This window comes from Nothobranchius furzeri, chromosome 6 (assembly GCF_043380555.1).
Source record: "Nothobranchius furzeri strain GRZ-AD chromosome 6, NfurGRZ-RIMD1, whole genome shotgun sequence".
NCBI classification, from domain to species: domain Eukaryota; kingdom Metazoa; phylum Chordata; class Actinopteri; order Cyprinodontiformes; family Nothobranchiidae; genus Nothobranchius; species Nothobranchius furzeri.
In genome coordinates this window covers 25577061-25594826 of record NC_091746.1, presented here as the reverse complement: position 1 = coordinate 25594826, position 17766 = coordinate 25577061, and the positions used below count along the sequence as shown (strand labels likewise).

General features: G+C 42.7%; 1 protein-coding gene across 4 annotated transcripts in view; it reads right to left on the bottom strand.

The window, feature by feature from the left end:
• The window catches only part of rgs12b (regulator of G protein signaling 12b), an 88138-nt gene that overhangs the window by 59208 nt on the left and 11164 nt on the right, over window positions 1-17766 (bottom strand). For all 4 annotated transcript variants that reach the window (XM_070552056.1, XM_070552057.1, XM_070552058.1 and 1 more), the window contains exon 5: window positions 16888-17007. In XM_070552056.1, the coding sequence (XP_070408157.1) occupies window positions 16888-17007 (120 nt within the window). The remainder of the gene's footprint in view (window positions 1-16887; window positions 17008-17766) is intronic.

The window sequence follows — 17766 nt, the reverse complement described above, 5'->3', positions numbered from 1 at the left end:
TATACTTTTGGTAAAATATTGATTCATTTTAAGTGTCGTGTTTTAATGAGCTTTCTTCCTCTGTTTCTCTCCCTCCTCTTTCTCTTCTTCCAATACAATAAAACTGAACATCGCCCTCTGCTGTTCGTAAGCAGGAGAAAGCCCTGGGAGTTTCCTTTAAATGCTTTAAACTTACTTTACTTTTATTTTAAAACTAATCAAAAACGTATGTCTATAAATAAATCAGCGATGTGAAACAACAGCATGTCGACAAGACACAACCTAGACAACTAGTCAGAGATACTAACTAGCAGTGTGACTCTCACACATCGATTTTACACAAGATAAACCATCTACTATAGTTTTTTTCCCAACAGCTTTCATTGGAAAATTTGTCAAAAAAATAACTCGCTGGTTTAACATGAAAAATAATTTTTTTTATCAACGCTTCCAGATCATGTTAGTTTAAACCTTTGTGAGCAAAGGAAGGCACAGTACACAATAAAATATTATGGAGATGTCATTTATCTGAAATATTAGTTATTTTATTCAGCCTGGATTTATACCTGGAAAAGAAACGGTATGTTTTAGTGAAGCTCCGCCCACACCCGCTCTGACAAAATGAACCTACAATAGCGTCTTAAGCCTGATTCATGCTTCTCCGTCAGCTCCAACAGGGAGAGACACGCACGCACGGACGGAGACATTTTGCTCTCATACTTCTCCGTCTCCTGGGGAGTGTTGCAAAGCAATTCCCCGCCAGGACAGCAGAGGGCGTAGTGCTGTTCTGTGGTATCCTGTCATGTATCGGTCCAAGATAGTGTGTTTATATAGTGTTTTTTGTATAGATGAGACTTTTTAACACAGACAAATTTGTCTCTCATTCTCCTCCACCTCTTCATGGGCTCACCACCTCTAAACCCACGTTTCCTGTCGTTTCCGTCCACAAATAAAACGCTTGCTGTGAATCTTTTCACTCATCCAGTCACGGGGGAATAAAATGTTCATATTTTAGAGTTTTTTTGCGAGGTATTCTTCAAGCTTTTTCGTGTCTGTTGCTAGTTATCCTCGGCTCTCTTTATGTTTTTGAGGGCACAATGGCAGCGGTGTAGATGACAGCGATGCCCTGACCAATCACAAGCTTGCGTTGTCCGTCTCGACGGACGGATGTTTAAGCCTGATTCATGCTTCTCCTTCTGCATCAGTGCGGAGACACGCAACGCCATTATCCGTCCTTGCGGGCCTGCTGGAGAGCTCCGCAAGGACGTACGGAGTCGAGCTCTCTTTTCTAAACATCCGTCCGTCGAGACGGATAACGCAAGCCTGTGATTGGTCAGGACGCCGCTGTCGTCAACACCGCTGTCGTCTACACCGCCGCTATTGCGCCATTAGCAACTCCACCACACAGCAGAACTCCTCCAGGCTTGTGTTCTTTTTGGAGGTAAAATATCAACGTTGCAGAGCAACCAGAGTCAGTGGCAGAGTCGTGCTGCTGTTAGCCAATCAGAGATGTCCACATACCAGGAAATAAGACTCCAGATCCTGCTGTTATCTGAAACCCTCTGGCTAACTTCTAGTTCCTGAAACAGGAGCACAAGAGTTTTTGTTCCCCCACAAGGCTAAAGGCCACTGCAGGCATTTTGAAAAAACAAGTGAACTTGGTCTTTAATGAGGTTTTTCATTAATAGATGTTATACAATTTAGGCTCAATATATGCAGGAATGTTCTCAACGATCGCAGAGTGATTAGCATATCTGGGTCAATGTGGGTCTCACTCGATGGCTGTGGGGAGGGGCCGGGAACAAAACCAGCAACAGCTCATCAATCCAACCACGGTCCTCCCAGACAGGAAAAGGAGAACATTTTACAAGTCACGATGACTCGTGCCTCACAGGAAAAGTGTACTAGTTTCAGAGCAGAGGTCAGAAGAAGACCTTCGTCTCCAGACATAAACAAACGATAATAAACAGGATAAATAAACTAAAACTTACAACATCAATGCAGTGAGTTTTCTCAGTCATTGTGCCAAACCAAGACCTTCAGAATAAAGAACAAACAACTGACTTATCACACGATTGTGTTTCATTGTGGTCAAGGCTACAATCTGAGTTTGGATGCAGATTAAAGGAAACACTCAAACTTTTTGTCCTTTCTGCTAACGGGAGTTAATGTGACTTAGAGCCTTGTGAGGTGTTTCTCATACAGGAGTGATGCTGATCCACTCATCATCTGATTCTGTGTTTCTAACACACTCGGCATCCAGGGGATGTCACGAGGAACCGCACTCTATTTCAGCTGTTAACTTTGTTTTTTCTCTAAGTGTTTTTCTCCCCAGAAGAAGCTACGATGATGTTCTGCTGAGCTGTGGTGGCCTCATGGAGGGGGCCATCGGCTAGCACACTGCTGCTAACCACTTAAACATTCTCCCTCTCCTGATAATAACTTTTTACTCTCTTTGACATTGGATGTGCTACTACTAGTTTACCCGTTTAAATATAGATTCACTAGGATAAATACAATAAGGTTTATCTCTCAAATAGAATATTTACTAAGAAATCACAATGTAACCATAGAAACACTACTTGGTGTGTGTGTGTGTGTGTGTGTGTGTGTGTGTGTGTGTGTGTGTGTGTGTGTGTGTGTGTGTGTGTGCGTGCGTGCGTGTGCATGTGTGTGTCATCTCCATCCCCAGTGAGTGGTGGTGGATGGCTGCTTATACTGAGCCAGGATCCTCTGGAGGTTCTTCCTGTTAAAAGGGAGTTTTCCTCTCCACTGTCGCTGCATGCTTGCTTAGTATGAGGATTGCTGTAAAGTCACTGACACTAGTCAGTGACTCGATGCGACCTGCTGGGTTCCTTATATAGGAAACTTTTTACTGATTGGCTTAATGACCTGACCTGTACTGGAATGTTTACTGTGTGAAGATCCTTGTGACGACTCTGGTCCTGATTTGGCAATTTAGAAATAAACTTAATGAACGCACACACTGATCCAGAGTGTTTTACTGTCTCTAGGTTTGTGCGTGTCGGGTCAAAGAGGAGCAGGTGACTTACTTCAGTCAGACAGTGAAACCTTCTTTTACACAGAAACACACTCGAACTGCCGCCCAGGGGAACTGATCAGAGAATCAACAGGTGTCCCTTTAAATTAAAAGGTCCACCACTTGTTCAGTGATTGGCTTGCACCGGTCACATGATCAGTCATTCCTACAAGGTCTCGCAACTAGTGCTTGAAAATAATTTCAACTAAAATAAATCCCCACTAGAAATCTGATGCCTCAGGAGCAATGAAAGACAGGAAGAGAGCATGTTTTAAAAGAGGTTTTCTGAATCTTTTATCTACGTGAAGCATCAAAAACAAGAAGTTTGTCCTTTTAGATTAACTTACAGTATCAATACATGAATACAACACACACACACACACACACACACACACACAGAGTGCGTTTACTCACTGGATCAGGAGGCGTTTCAGAGATCACACTAAAAGTTTGCTGCTCCATTAAGACAGTAATCCTCAGCACCGCATGTGAGAGCTCCCTTCAGTGGACATTGTCATCAACTGTTGAATGCATGTGTGTGTGTGTGAGAGAGAGAGAGAGAGAGAGAGAGAGAGAGAGAGAGAGAGAGAGAGAGAGAGAGAGAGAGAGAGAGAGAGAGAGAGAGAGAATGAGAGGGAGAGTGATGGGAGAGGGAGAGAGACAGGGTGTGTGTGTGTGACAAAGCTCGCCAGCTATCAAATGTGAAAATCGCTACAGAATGTCGCCGTCGTTAGATTTCCCTTCCCTTCCCTCTCTCTCTCTCATCCCTCCTCTTCATCATCTCCCCTGCCCTACCTCCCAGCTCCCCCCCTCTTCTGTCTCCCACCCTCAGATCATTTCTATTCCACCCACACTGCTGAGGGCTGACAGAACACACACACACACACACACACACACACACACACACACACACACACACACACACACACACACACACACACACACACACACACACACACACACACACACACACACACACACACACACACACACACACACACACACACACACACACAAACTGGAAACAAATGTGTAGGCATGGCTGTAGAGGGAGACCCCTCGCCTTTAATTATTTTTTTTAACCAGGATAGAGACCCACTGAGGTTAAGAACCTCTTTTACAAGGGTGTCCTGGCCAAGAGGCAGCGAAATTCCAGATAGTTACAACATAATGACAATGATAAAACACTCAATCATTAAAAGCAGTTACAGGTTACTAATGCGGTCTCTGAAGCTTTCAGTTTGGTTTTGAAGGCATTTAGTGAAGCCTGTTCAGTCATTTTCCAGGTTTTCTGCAGCTGGTTCCAAGCAGAAGAAGCAGAGCAGGCGAAGGCTCTCTTTCCTAACGGTGTGCGAGCAAAAGGAACAAAAAGTAGCAACTGATCGTTGGTCCTTAAAGGGACTTTACGGACTTTTGAATTTTTATGCTTGCGATTGCCCCCTCAGGCCAAAAGCGTAACGGCAGCTTCAATAGTAGGCTCGTGCACGAGGCGCACACGCTGTACGTGCACACTCCTTAATGAAAATAACAGCTGAGACAGTCTCGTGTGTGTGTGTGCGTGGGGGGGGGGGGGGGTCGCTAATTAATTAAATAATTTGGTTCTGTACCTTTCTCTTCAGCACAGCCGACAAAGGTTTATGATGGGTCAGTCCTCCTGCATGCTCAGATCATTCCCTTCCCTTGCTTGAAAAATTGTTCCAAAATGAAAGTTGAACCCACATCTTTTTTATCTGTGAATTCAATGCCGTTCGGCGAGTCTCAAATAAAAATTTGGGCATCTTACTGTAAAAAAATATACCATTAATGTAAAAAAGAAACTCTAAATGAACTATGTTCACATCCAGAATCGAACCCAGGTCTCATGCATGGGAGTCCGCCATCTTACTGGATGAGCTATAGCACCAGTAATGTCTTATGTATCTGTAACATTTATATCCTTGATGACACCTGAAACGACGTTCAAAGAATGGTTCAGAGTGAAAATGGCTATTTTGTTGCTAATTTGCAGGAAATATCTAGAAGAAAGTTCTACAGAAAGTAGCTAAGGGTCCTCAGAAATGTAGCTAGCTTTGTCACTAGGCGTCAGGAACAGCGACAAAGTGGCACTGCCTCACTCTTTGCTGCTAAAGCTACGGATAGCAAATGCTACGGGCGATGCCTGAGCGTGAACGCGCATGAAGCAGCCTGCTCGACCCGAGCATCTCTCATTTTCTGTGATTTTACAGAAAAACAGGCAATCACAGTAAAAATGCCAGGGCTCATTCTACAGGACCAGGGCATTGCAGGAGAATGTATGAAGAAGAAATTTATTATTTCTATACATGTTTTGGCTGTTAAACTTCCATAATGCTCCTTTAAAGAACGGGAATCAACATTTTTTCGTGTGATTAATGTGCAAATATAAGGAGGTAACAATCCAAACACTGCATTGTAAACAAAAACATACCAATGACCACCAATTCACAGTGATGTGTTATGGCTCTACAGTTTGTGATGAATCTCAGGTAAATGGCGTCCCGTTTTTGTAGCACAGCTAAAGAAGCATTCATATATATAAGTTCACCATAATCTAGTACAGATAAAAAGGTTGTAGTGACAAGTAGCTTTTTTCCTTCAAAAGAAAAACACGACTTATTACGGAAGTAGAAACCCAGCATTAGCTTTCATTTTTTCACCAGTTTCATCTATACAGGGAGTGCAGAATTATTAGGCTAGTTGTATATTTGAGGAATAATTTTATTATTGAACAACAACCATGTTCTTAATGAACCCAAACAACTCATTAATATCAAAGCTGAATGTTTTTGGAAGTAGTTTTTAGTTTGTTTTTAGTTTTAGCTATTTTAGGGGGATATCTGTGTGTGCAGGTGACTATTACTGTGCATAATTATTAGGCAACTTAACAAAAAACAAATATATACCCATTTCAATTAATTATTTTTACCAGTGAAACCAATATAACATCTCCACATTCACAAATATACATTTCTGACATTCAAAAACAATACAAAAACACATCAGCGACCAATATAGCCACCTTTCTTTGCAAGGACACTCAAAAGCCTGCCATCCATGGATTCTGTCAGTGTTTTGATCTGTTCACCATCAACATTGCGTGCAGCAGCAACCACAGCCTCCCAGACACGGTTCAGAGAGGTGTACTGTCTTCCCTCCTTGTAAATCTCACATTTGATGATGGACCACAGGTTCTCAATGGGGTTCAGATCAGGTGAACAAGGAGGCCATGTCATTAGTTTTTCTTCTTTTATACCCTTTCTTGCCAGCCACGCTGTGGAGTACTTGGACGTGTGTGATGGAGCATTGTCCTGCATGAAAATCATGTTTTTCTTGAAGGATGCAGACTTCTTCCTGTACCACTGCTTGAAGAAGGTGTCTTCCAGAAACTGGCAGAAGGACTGGAAGTTGAGCTTGACTCCATCCTCAACCCGAAAAGGCCCCACAAGCTCATCTTTGATGATACCAGCCCAAACCAGTACTCCACCTCCACCTTGCTGGCGTCTGAGTCGGACTGGAGCTCTCTGCCCTTTACCAATCCAGCCACGGGCCCATCCATCTGGCCCATCAAGACTCACTCTCATTTCATCAGTCCATAAAACCTAAGAAAAATCAGTCTTGGCGTTTCAGCTTGTGTGTCTTGTTCAGTGGTGGTCGTCTTTCAGCCTTTCTTACCTTGGCCATGTCTCTGAGTATTGCACACCTTGTGCTTTTGGGCACTCCAGTGATGTTGCAGCTCTGAAATATGGCCAAACTGGTGGCAAGTGGCATCTTGGCAGCTGCACGCTTGACTTTTCTCAGTTCATGGGCAGTTATTTTGCGCCTTGGTTTGTCCACACGCTTCTTGCGACCCTGTTGACTATTTTGAATGAAACGCTTGATTGTTCGATGATCACGCTTCAGAAGCTTTGCAATTTTAAGACTGCTGCATCCCTCTAGCCTGGCAAGCCAGACTAAATAATACATTATTTAGTCTGGCCATGCTCCATTGACGGCTCTCGGTTGTGGGGCGGGTTCTACCGTTGTCTTTCAAATGATCTCTGCATTCCACTGGACAATGAATGTGACATACTCTTGTTTCACTCTGTTGCATCATCCCACCCACCAGGCATATAGAGTGCCCTGATTGGCCCACAAAGCGGATAAAGATCTGTGATTTGTTCACTAAGCAGATAGAGCACTATGATTGGCCCACCATTATGGACCAATCACAGCTCTTTATGTGTTTGAAACCCCTCTAGAGAGCTGTGATTGGCTAGCCAGAGTCCTGGTAGGAGCTGCGGAGGTTCCAATGGAGCATGCCTAGACCAAACTTTGCAAAGCAAGAATTTGGTCTAGTTCACTAGGCTAGCATCCCTCTGCAAGATATCTCACTATTTTTGACTTTTCTGAGCCTGTCAAGTCCTTCTTTTGACCCATTTTGCCAACGGAAAGGAAGTTGCCTAATAATTATGCACACCTGATATAGGGTTTTGATGTCATTAGACCACACCCCTTCTCATTGCAGAGATGCACATCACCTAATATGCTTTATTGGTAGTAGGCTTTCGAGCCTATACAGCTTGGAGTGAGACAACATGCATGAAGAGGATGATGTGGACAAAATACTCATTTGCCTAATAATTCTGCACTCCCTGTATGAGATTTAAAGGTAAGGGAGTTATCTATCCAAACACTTAGGTACTTATACTCATGGACCAACTCTATGACTTTCCCTTCCAATGTGATTACTTCAGGAGCACTATTTGACATTTGCCTTTTTGTAAAAAGCATCAACTTATTCTTCTCAGCATTAAGGGTTAGCTTTAGCTGATGTAATGAGTGCTGGACTGTCAAATGCTTTCTGCAGGGATTCAACAACCTGAGAAAGTGATGTTCCGAAACAATAGATAATCGTATCATCTTCATAGTAATGCATATTAGCATCTTTAATATTTTGGCCCAAGTCATTGATGTACAAGATAAATAGGAGGAGCCCCAGGACTGAGCCCTGGGGCACCCCCCTCTGGACAACCCCAAAATCAGAGCAAAGATCCTCGCATTTAATAGACTGTGTCCTGTTAGTCAGGTAATTCGAGAACCATGCTACTGAGTGTTCTGACAACAGCTTAGTAATCTGTTTATTAAAATAGCATGGCCAACGGTATCAAAAGCTTTGGACAGGTCTATGAACAGTGAGGCACTAAACTGTTTCCTATCAAGTGCTACTATAATATCATTTACCACCTTCATAACAGCTGTAGTAGTGCTGTACCCTTTTCTAAAACCCGACTGACATTTCGAGAGGATGTCATTAATAGACAAAAACTCTTTTAGCTGAACACTGACAAGTGACTCCATTATCTTTTTTTTCCTCCACCTGACCCAATCCTCATATAAACCCTCTGATCTCTATTAAGGTAGCGCGACTCGGGTTGCGAATGACCACAGTCACCAATCCTTGTCATGTTCTATGTATGTACCGTACGTATGTCTGATCTCAGAATGGTGTGTACTGAAACTCTAATTTCCCTCTGGGATTAATAAAATATCTTTGAATTGAAATGAATTTGAATTATTTTGTCAAAACTGCTGGATCCCCTCCTTTTAATAATGGTAAAGCATATGCAGACTTCCACACTGAAGTGGCTCTGCCACATAATCTGCTGCTATCTTTAAAAAATAAGGCTCTACTAAATCAGGTCCAGGTGGCTTTCTGTCATCTATGTTTTTTTAAAGCTTTATGAACTTCATGCACTGTAAAAGGTTTAAAATTAAAAGGTTAAAAGGAGCTCCAGAAAAATCTGGGGGTACTATGCCAGATTTTAAGCCACACATCCACACAAAAAATTAAGAGTTTACCGCGCTACCCTCAGCCTTCGCCTGTCAACTGCTAAGTGTGCCTCGTGCACACGCCAAGTACAACAAAACAAATAAAAGAAAGAATGATGCACTCAGGGTTTCATCTCTCTGAAAGGCATGTGTGAGCGATGGTTACGTGGCGAGAAGTAGCTGCATTCCTCAACATGCCGTAACATACAGTAGAGGTTGTAACCCTAACACACACACACACACACACACACACACACACACACACACACACACACACACACACACACACCACTAGAGTCGTGATCAGCTGTTCTACTCTAGTCCAGACGTGTAAACAAGAAAACGCGATAAGGGATCCCAGGAAGTGAAGGGAAAATCCCACATGCTGTGCTGTGAAGAATTAGGGTTTAATCCACCTCAGTGTCTTTATGTTTGGTTTCCCAAGGCTCGACTTGGGCACATGAGAAGCTGTGGTCTAACCCAACAGTTCCTGACCATGACAGTGGGCATGTTTGGTGACATCTGCTGATGTCGTTTCCTTCTGAGTTGCAACCAACCAGCATGACTTAGCCTTAAAGATCAACTTCATCCATCCATATTTTAATACATCTGCAGTGGTCTCTGGTTAGGATGAATGCCTTGTAAGTCGTTCTCTGTGGGATGAAAAGCTCCGGTGCTCCTGTCTGAGAACGCAGAAGTCAACCAGAGGGGAAAGATCTGGACTCTTACTTCCTGAAATTCAAACATCTCTCCTCTGATTGGCTAACAGCAACACGGCTCTACCACTGACTCTGTTTGCTCTGCAATGTTGATGTTTTATCTCCACAAAGAGCACAAGCCTGGAGGAGTTCTGCTGTGTGGTGGAGTTGCTAATGCTAACGGTTAGCTTCTACTAGCCGAGACGTTCTCTGCTGTTTCCTGGATGCTAAACCAACAACAGCCTTCCCCGCCGTGAGTCCAGATGGGTGAGTCCATGGATGTTAGTGACAGAGTGACGTAGATCTGTCAGGATTTTCTATCCTAGAGTTTCACCGTCTGTTTTCTATCAGAAGCTACTGCAGGAGATAGGTGTAGGAGACTATTTTCATGTTCAGCCTGCATGAAACACTCCGAGTGACCTAATCCTTTTTAATAATAAGTACAAATGGTTTCTCATTGAAGGACCTCCTGAGCCAACACCTCGTAGCCGTGGTGCAGCGACACGCCTGGTCTATGGAAACACCAAGTTACATTTATGTCATTTTTATGGACAAAAGAAACACAAGAAACATCTGCCTGGTTTAAGTCTGAAAAGTACAAAAAGGTTTTAAATTACTAAAACTCAAAGTGAATTTTAAACAAATAAATAAAACAAACTAAAAGTGGATTTTTTTGTGTTTGAGGCAGAAAATTACCCAATGAAAAACATTTATTAGCCATGATAAATTAAATTAATAGAGCCAAACATTTAGTTTAGAAATGGATCCATTTAGGTTAAATCAAAACAACAAACCAACCTTTTGAAGAGTTTACAAGAAGAATTAAAGGGTGATCATAATTATATTTGAATAGTTCATTATAACATAATTAAGGATTATTTTTCCACCTTAAACCTGAACCTGCTCCACATTTTTAGCTTTAATAACTCATTCTGTTACCTAAACCAAACATCTATAACGGGGTATCTGCAGGTTTAAGGAAGCCAAATTTAAGACTTTTTAAGACCTTTTTTAAGGCCACTTTGACCAAATTTAAGCTATTTTTTAAATTAAATTTAAGCTATAATTTCCAACTATTGCCTGGAACCGGTGCTAACTACGTCGCGAACGTGGGATTAGCCATCCAGTTACCATTAAACTTGCACTTCCCCATGGCGCAAGCTCCCGCTAGCTTAAGCAGCTAATGTGCTCATCTAAAAATAGCCCCCTTTCACAGCCAACTGAATGTGTACGGTTCTGCTTATGCCTACATCGTACACAAGAAATGCTGAACACTAACTTTTCAAGAATTCATGAAAATTTTATAGAAATAAAATTTAATAAAATATAAATAATACAAATATAAAATTTAATAATAATAAAAATATGTTTCATTTAAATTTTCTCTTTTATTGGGTCTTTGGTAATTTAAGACCATTGGAAACTGTGTTTAAGGATTATTTGTCATTTTTAAGGATTTTTATGGACTTAAATTTGGAAAAGCTAATTTAAGACTTTTTGAGACTTTTTAAGGACACGCTGATACCCTGTACAAGTAACGAATCGATGTTGGAGGAAAGCCTTTGTTTGGTACGAAGTTCAGAAACACAAACATTTAAGTTTTTGTCCTTTTTTCCAAAAACATGAAATTAGTCTTTAAATATAAAAATAAAAGCAACTTTAACCAAAGGATGTTTATAATAGCACTGATGATTAAATCGTATAACGGCATGCCGAGTCCCGTATTTACCAGTGAAGTCGTTTCAAAACAAGCCCTGTTGTGTCCCACTAAAGTTGTTTTGCTTTTACTGGACATGAAATAAACTTCCTCTTCCTACATTTTTTTCAGCTCATTGAGGAAACTGAAGCCTCACAATCGGCCCTCTGTGTGAACTGTTCCGTAGTTTTATTTGACGTCTGAATTGTTTCTTGTGACCTTTATTTACTAGATTGATATCAACTAACAAGAACCACGAGTGTTTTTATGGCTATAAATACCATCTGACACTTCCTGAGCAGGAGGAGAGGGACTGGTGCGGTTTAGTGTCCATTATTGGACGGTAATGCGATGAAGACGCTCATCAGACACTGAAATCCAACCCATGATCTGGAGGTGAAGACACAGGATGGCTGACGTGTACAGCCTGACTTCCTTCCCCAAACTGTTGTCATGAGACACTGTCTGCCTGCTGGTGAGTGAAGCTGCAGCCGTCACAAGATAAGCAGCGAGCCTCAAGCTTTGGCTAACGTAAACATGCAGCATGGTAGACCGAAGGCCGGCACAAATTCAGCTGCATCATGACGTCCGAGAGCTCCTGGAGACTCTCAAATAGCACAACTAACAAGATGACTGGGAGCTGTGTGTGTGTGTGTGTGTGTGTGTGTGTCTGCTTGTACGTGTATGCATGTCTATGTCCTGTACGCGCCTTTGTGTTTCAGGCCTCACTAATGAGTTGGATGTCAGCTTGTTGCTCATCAGAGCTCATTAAAAGTGCGGGCTAACACTTAGAACCCAATTACCCCCCCACCAGCGCGCGCACACACACACACACACACACACACACACACACACACACACCGATCCCTCTCTCCTGTCCCGTTTCACCACACAAAGCCCTCTCTGTTTCTGCACATTACCGCATGTGCGGCACCAGAAAAAGGCTTGACGACCGGAAGAAAGACAGAAAGGAGGTGGTGGGAGGGGCCGAGAACAGAAAAACGCTGTCATGAGACTCTCGGCTAGGAGACTCATGCAGCCGTGTGCAGCTTATTGTGCAGAAACTTTAAAGACAAAAATGGTTTTTAAAGAGCAAGTCACCCCCAAATCAACATGTCTTTCTGAGAAACTATATAAATGTGTGTCTAATTGTGCTGCAGACACGTGTAGTCAATAGTTTTGCACTTTAGTGCATTTTAGTTCAAATGTTTATTTTCTGCCTAAAACTGTCAGTGTTGTGCCGTTGTCAGGTAAAAACTCTGCACTGCATTTGAATTTAAATCTGCCATCGCTACTGGCTAAGAGGTACCCTAGAACGTTAGCTGGTACCATATGATGTCACAATGTCGTTGTTAGCCTGTGTGTGTGTGTATTTGTTAGAGGCTCTGCCCTCTCGGTCTGCTAGGCAACAGCGTTTGTTGCATTTTTCAAACAGGAAGTGGGAGTGGAGTATGAATCCAGTAGGGGTGACTTGCTCTTTAAGAAATGACAAAAGCTTATTTTCAAATCTTGCTTGGACTCATTTGGGCCGCAGGACAAATTGTTCTTTTCAACAAGAGCATCTTGTGCTCAGCTGCAGTTTCTGCAAACGCGGACGTGAGACGAAAATTTTTTAAAATGATCCGATTTCTAAAAAGGAGCATCAATCCACCGAGGGGCTTTTCATCTGAAACACTAAAAATGCTTGGATCATTTCTCCTTAGGGGTGGGCAATGTGGTGACGTACAATCGTGAAGGATTAAATGATAAAAGACCCGCACTTGTATAGCGCCGTTCAGAGTCAGAGAACCCACACACATTCCCACCCTGGTGGTGATGAGCTACATCGTAGCCACAGCTGCGCTGGGGCGCGCTGACGGAGGTTCCACCGCCGCCATGAGTGTGATGCTCTGTCAATGCAGAAAGTTCATTAAGTCGTCACATTTTATGGCACGCATGGCAGTTTGGCTTGCTTTTAGCACCCCCTAGTGTTGGTTATTAATTCTCTGTGGTCCAACTGACACCAACACCTCTCTCCTTGCTGTGCGTTCGTCTTTTTACCACATTAATCTAACAGTTGAAACATCTCCCAGTGTTCCTTAGTGTCTACAGAGTGATACATCACTAAATAAATTTAAAAAACTGCTGGGTTTGTGATCTAAAACATGCAGGAACAAACTGCAGCACCGGGTATGTCAGCTCCATTTTTTTTCTAAGTCCAACAGAGCAGCCCGCCAGGCTGAAGTTGCAAGTGTGGTATTCTGGCCACAGGGGGCAGTAGTGGTCTGAATGTCCTTTCATTAACGCTGTAAAGGGTCATTTTAGCACCTACGGGCTCAAGAAAGTGATTTAAAAATATTACAAGTTCCAAAGTACGGCTTTAGTAAAAGGATTAAGAGGAGTCAGCCGTTAGATTAACAACTGTTGCAACATGTTAGCGTTGCTAGAAAGTGTTAGCAACAAGCAGCTAATTATCCATCACAGCTTTTATCATTTATGGCTCCATTTTTAAGGTTTTGTTCCCTGTAATATTGTTCTTTTTAAAAACAGTCACTCGAGCTGCACACGCACGCTGAACGTGAAAAACGCTTTTCAGCCCTCACCACCTGCACTGGCAATAGAAAGGAAACAGACGGAATAACTAACATGTCCGAAAAGCTGGTCTCGACTACGTCATTGGCTAAGTTAGCACTCACACTCCTGTTTCTCTCTCCTTCTGCTGCAGTGAAGTCAAGCTAAGGGAGGAGCAACACGCAAAGAAAAAACCTGACTACTGTGGGACAGGCTGATCTGCTCCCAGGCTGCCCCGGTCACCATTAAACAGCGGAAACACTTAGCCGCGCTCTGATCTCTATCTCAGAACCAAAGCTGCTGAGATGAATGGCGATCGAGACGGCGGGACTCTCCTCTGGTCTCAGCCAAACTCCAGGACGTAAACACACAAACTATGATGACAATAACAGGCCATATTATGAGTTTACACCACAGAGATGTCAAGGAGAAGAATTTTTATAGAGCGGCTCTAAAGAAAGAAAATACGAGAACAATGAAAATGTTAAATGATTAAAAGAGATCCTGATAACTGCGGGAGAAGAAGAAATAAGATTAAAAATTTTGAATAAAAACAAAAAAATATTAACACAGGAGGTAAAAAATAAGCCGGAGAGATCAGAACAAGGAGAGGGTGATGAAGGTCCCACCAAAGTCTGAACAGGTGAGTTTAAAGGAGACCACTGAGTTCACTGATCTCAGGCTCAGGGGGAGAGGGTTCCAGAGTCTGGGGGGCCACAGCAGCAGATGATCTGTCACCTTTGACCTTTAGCCTGGTGCTGCACAACCAATAGGCTTTGGTCACTGGACCTCAGGGACCTGCTGGGGCTGTAGGGACTAAGAAGATCACCAATGTAAGATGGTGCTTGTCCATGTAAGGCCCTATAGACCAGAACCCAGATATTGAAATGAACCCTGAAGGCGACTGGCAGCCAGTGACGCTGGAGGAGAAGCGGGGTGATGTGGGTGTGAAAAAGGTTCTTCTAGGACCCCTTTAAACATCAAGTTTATTTTAACACATTTGCAGTGGGCTCTACCAGGAATGAATGCCTTGTAAGTCGTTCTCTGGGGAGAAGAAACTAAACTAAAGGATGTAGAAGTCCAACACCAGAATCTCTTACTTCCTGATAAGTGGACATCTCTCCTCTGATTGGCTAACAGCAGCACAACTACCACTGACTCTGTTTGCTCGGCAACTTTGATGTTTCACCTCCACAAATAACACAAGCCTGGAGGAGTTCTGCTGTGTGGTGGGGTTGCTAATGCTAACAGTTAGCTTCTACTAGCTGAGACGTTCTCTGCTGTTTCCTGGACGCTAAACCAACAACAGCCTTCCCCGTCGAAAGTCCAGATGAGTGAGTCCATGAATGTTAGTGACAGCGTGACGTAGATCTGTCAGGATTTTCTATCCTAGAGTTTCACCGTCTGTTTTCTGACAGCAGCTACTGCAGGAGATCGGTGTAGGAGACTATTTTCATGTTCAGCCTGCAGTAACTGGTCATTTCTAAAAATAATGAGTAAAAAATGGTTTTCCAGTGAATCTGCTCTTTAAACGTTTATGAATAAAAAAGGCCTAATGTCTTCATTAGTAACAGGTAGAACCTGGCTTTGCCTGGTGAAATGTAAAATATTTCATCATAAAGGAAGTTTCTTAGGAAACATATGTTCAATGCTACGACAAAAGCAAAGATGCTAAATAGGCTACCGACGTGTAGAAGCTGGGAAAACTGGCCTAAAATATTTCCCTAGAGCCGACAACCATCCACAAATTATTAATATTATCATTAAAGGGACTTTACAGACTTTTGAATTTTTATGCTCGCGATTGCCCCCTCAGGCCAAAAGCATAATGGCAGCTTCAATAGTAGGCTCGTGCACAAGGCGCGCATGCTGTACGTGCACACTCCTTAACGAAAATAACAGCTGAGACAGTCCCTTGTGTGTGTGTGTGTGTGTGTGTGTGTGTGTGTGTGGGTGGGTGGGGGGGCGGAAGACAGAGGACAGGAGAACGCGCAGCTAATTATTTAAATAATTTGGTTCTGTACCTTTCTCTTCAGCACAGCAGACAAAGGTTTAAGATGGGTCAGTCCTCCTGCATGCTCAGATCATTCCCTTCCCTTGCTTGAAAAATTGTTCCAAAATGAAATTTGAACCCACATCTTTTTTATCTGTGAATTCAATGCCGTTCGGCGAGTCTCAAATAAAAATTTGGGCATTTTACTGTAAAAAATTATACCATTAATGTAAAAAAGAAACTAAATAAACTATGTTCACATCCAGAATCAAACCCAGGTCTTCTGCATGAGAGTCAGACATCTTACAAGGTGAGCTACACTCTAGTAACATTCACAGCATCTGTAACTTTTATATCCTTGATGACAGCTGAAACAACGTCAAAGAACGGTTCGGAGCAAAAATGGCTATTTTGTTGCTAATTTGCAGGAAATATCTAGAAGAAAGTAGCTAAGGGTCCTCAGAAATGTAGCTAGGTTCATCACTAGGCGTTAGGAACAGCGACAAAGTGGCACTGCCTCTCTCTCTGCTGCTAAAGCTATCGATAGCAAATGCTACGGGCGATGCCTGAGCGTGAACGCGCATGAAGCAGCCTGCTCGACCCGAGCATCTCTCTTTTTCTGTAATTTTAAAGAAAAACAGGCAATCACAGTAAAAATGCCAGGGCTCATTCTACAGGACCAGGGCATTGCAGGAGAATGTATGAAGAAGACATTTATTATTTCTATACATGCTTTGGCTGTCAAACTTCCATAATGCACCTTTAAAGCAGAACAGAAAAGTATTTTTCTTTTTAGATATACGGTGTCATGACGTCAGACGCGAGTCGTGTCCATGTTTCCGTTTAATATTTTCCTCTTCAGATGATCCTCTGGAATAAGAAAAATGTTGTGCAGCCCCGCTTTAATAATATGGATCTGTACATCAGTGGACGTGTTGCCACGGTGACACAAACCAAGGACTCGACATGTAATGTGAGGAGACACGTTTTGTGTGTGTGTGTGGGGGGGGGGGGGGGGGGGGGCTGCTATTGTTAGACATGCCGCTCGAGTGTGGCGAGGTTAGAACGATCCTGAACGGCCAGCAGACGGTTTAAGGTTCCTCACCTCCAAGTCGTCCAGGGAGCGGGCCATGCTGAGACGCTTGGAACGTCCAAAGGAGCGTCTGGCTGAAGAGCGATGCGGGAGAGGGGGGAACCCCATCGTCAAACCACGGAACCGGCCAGCCTGACCACAAAACAAAAGCAAACGTGTGGATGCTATGATGCTAAAAACATTCATGTGGTTCAAACGTCAGTTTCACTTTGTATTAGGGATGCACCGATACGATACTGGTATCGATACCGATACCAGTATCGGTATAAGTTAACCGATACCAATGTAGTTGCTTGAAAATGGCTTTAATGTAACTTGTCATTTCTGTTCACCTAATATTTTAGTTTTGTGATGATTTCCATTCATATATTTTACTTTTTATCTACCTCACAGTTGTTTCCTGTTGAAAGCAGAGAAGAAAATAAAATCTGTATTCCAAATCATTGGATTTTTTTGTGTGGTAGAAGTATCGGTATTGGTAATCGGTATCGACGAGTACTCAGATCCATGTATCGGTATCGTATCGGTTTGGAAAAAAGGGGTATCGTTGCATCCCGTCCACTAAACAGCCGCTTTCAAACTCATGCGAAGCCGCTCAGTTTACCCTAACAGGTGTGTTTTCTGAATACACACGGAAAAGCTGCAGCTGGGATTCTAACCTGCAACCTTTTTTGCTGCGATGCAACGGAGCGACTGGCTGCGCCAACACACCACGCAGCTGGTTCAGACGCAGTGTTGGTTTGTGTGTGAAACAATAAAAACAAAATAAAGATAAAAATTTAAATAACAGCTGATTAGAAATGGCGTTCCAAGCCACTAGAAGACAAAATGACCCAAACGAATTAAAAAAAAACATTCTTGTTTTTAATGATTAATACGTTTTATTACTGG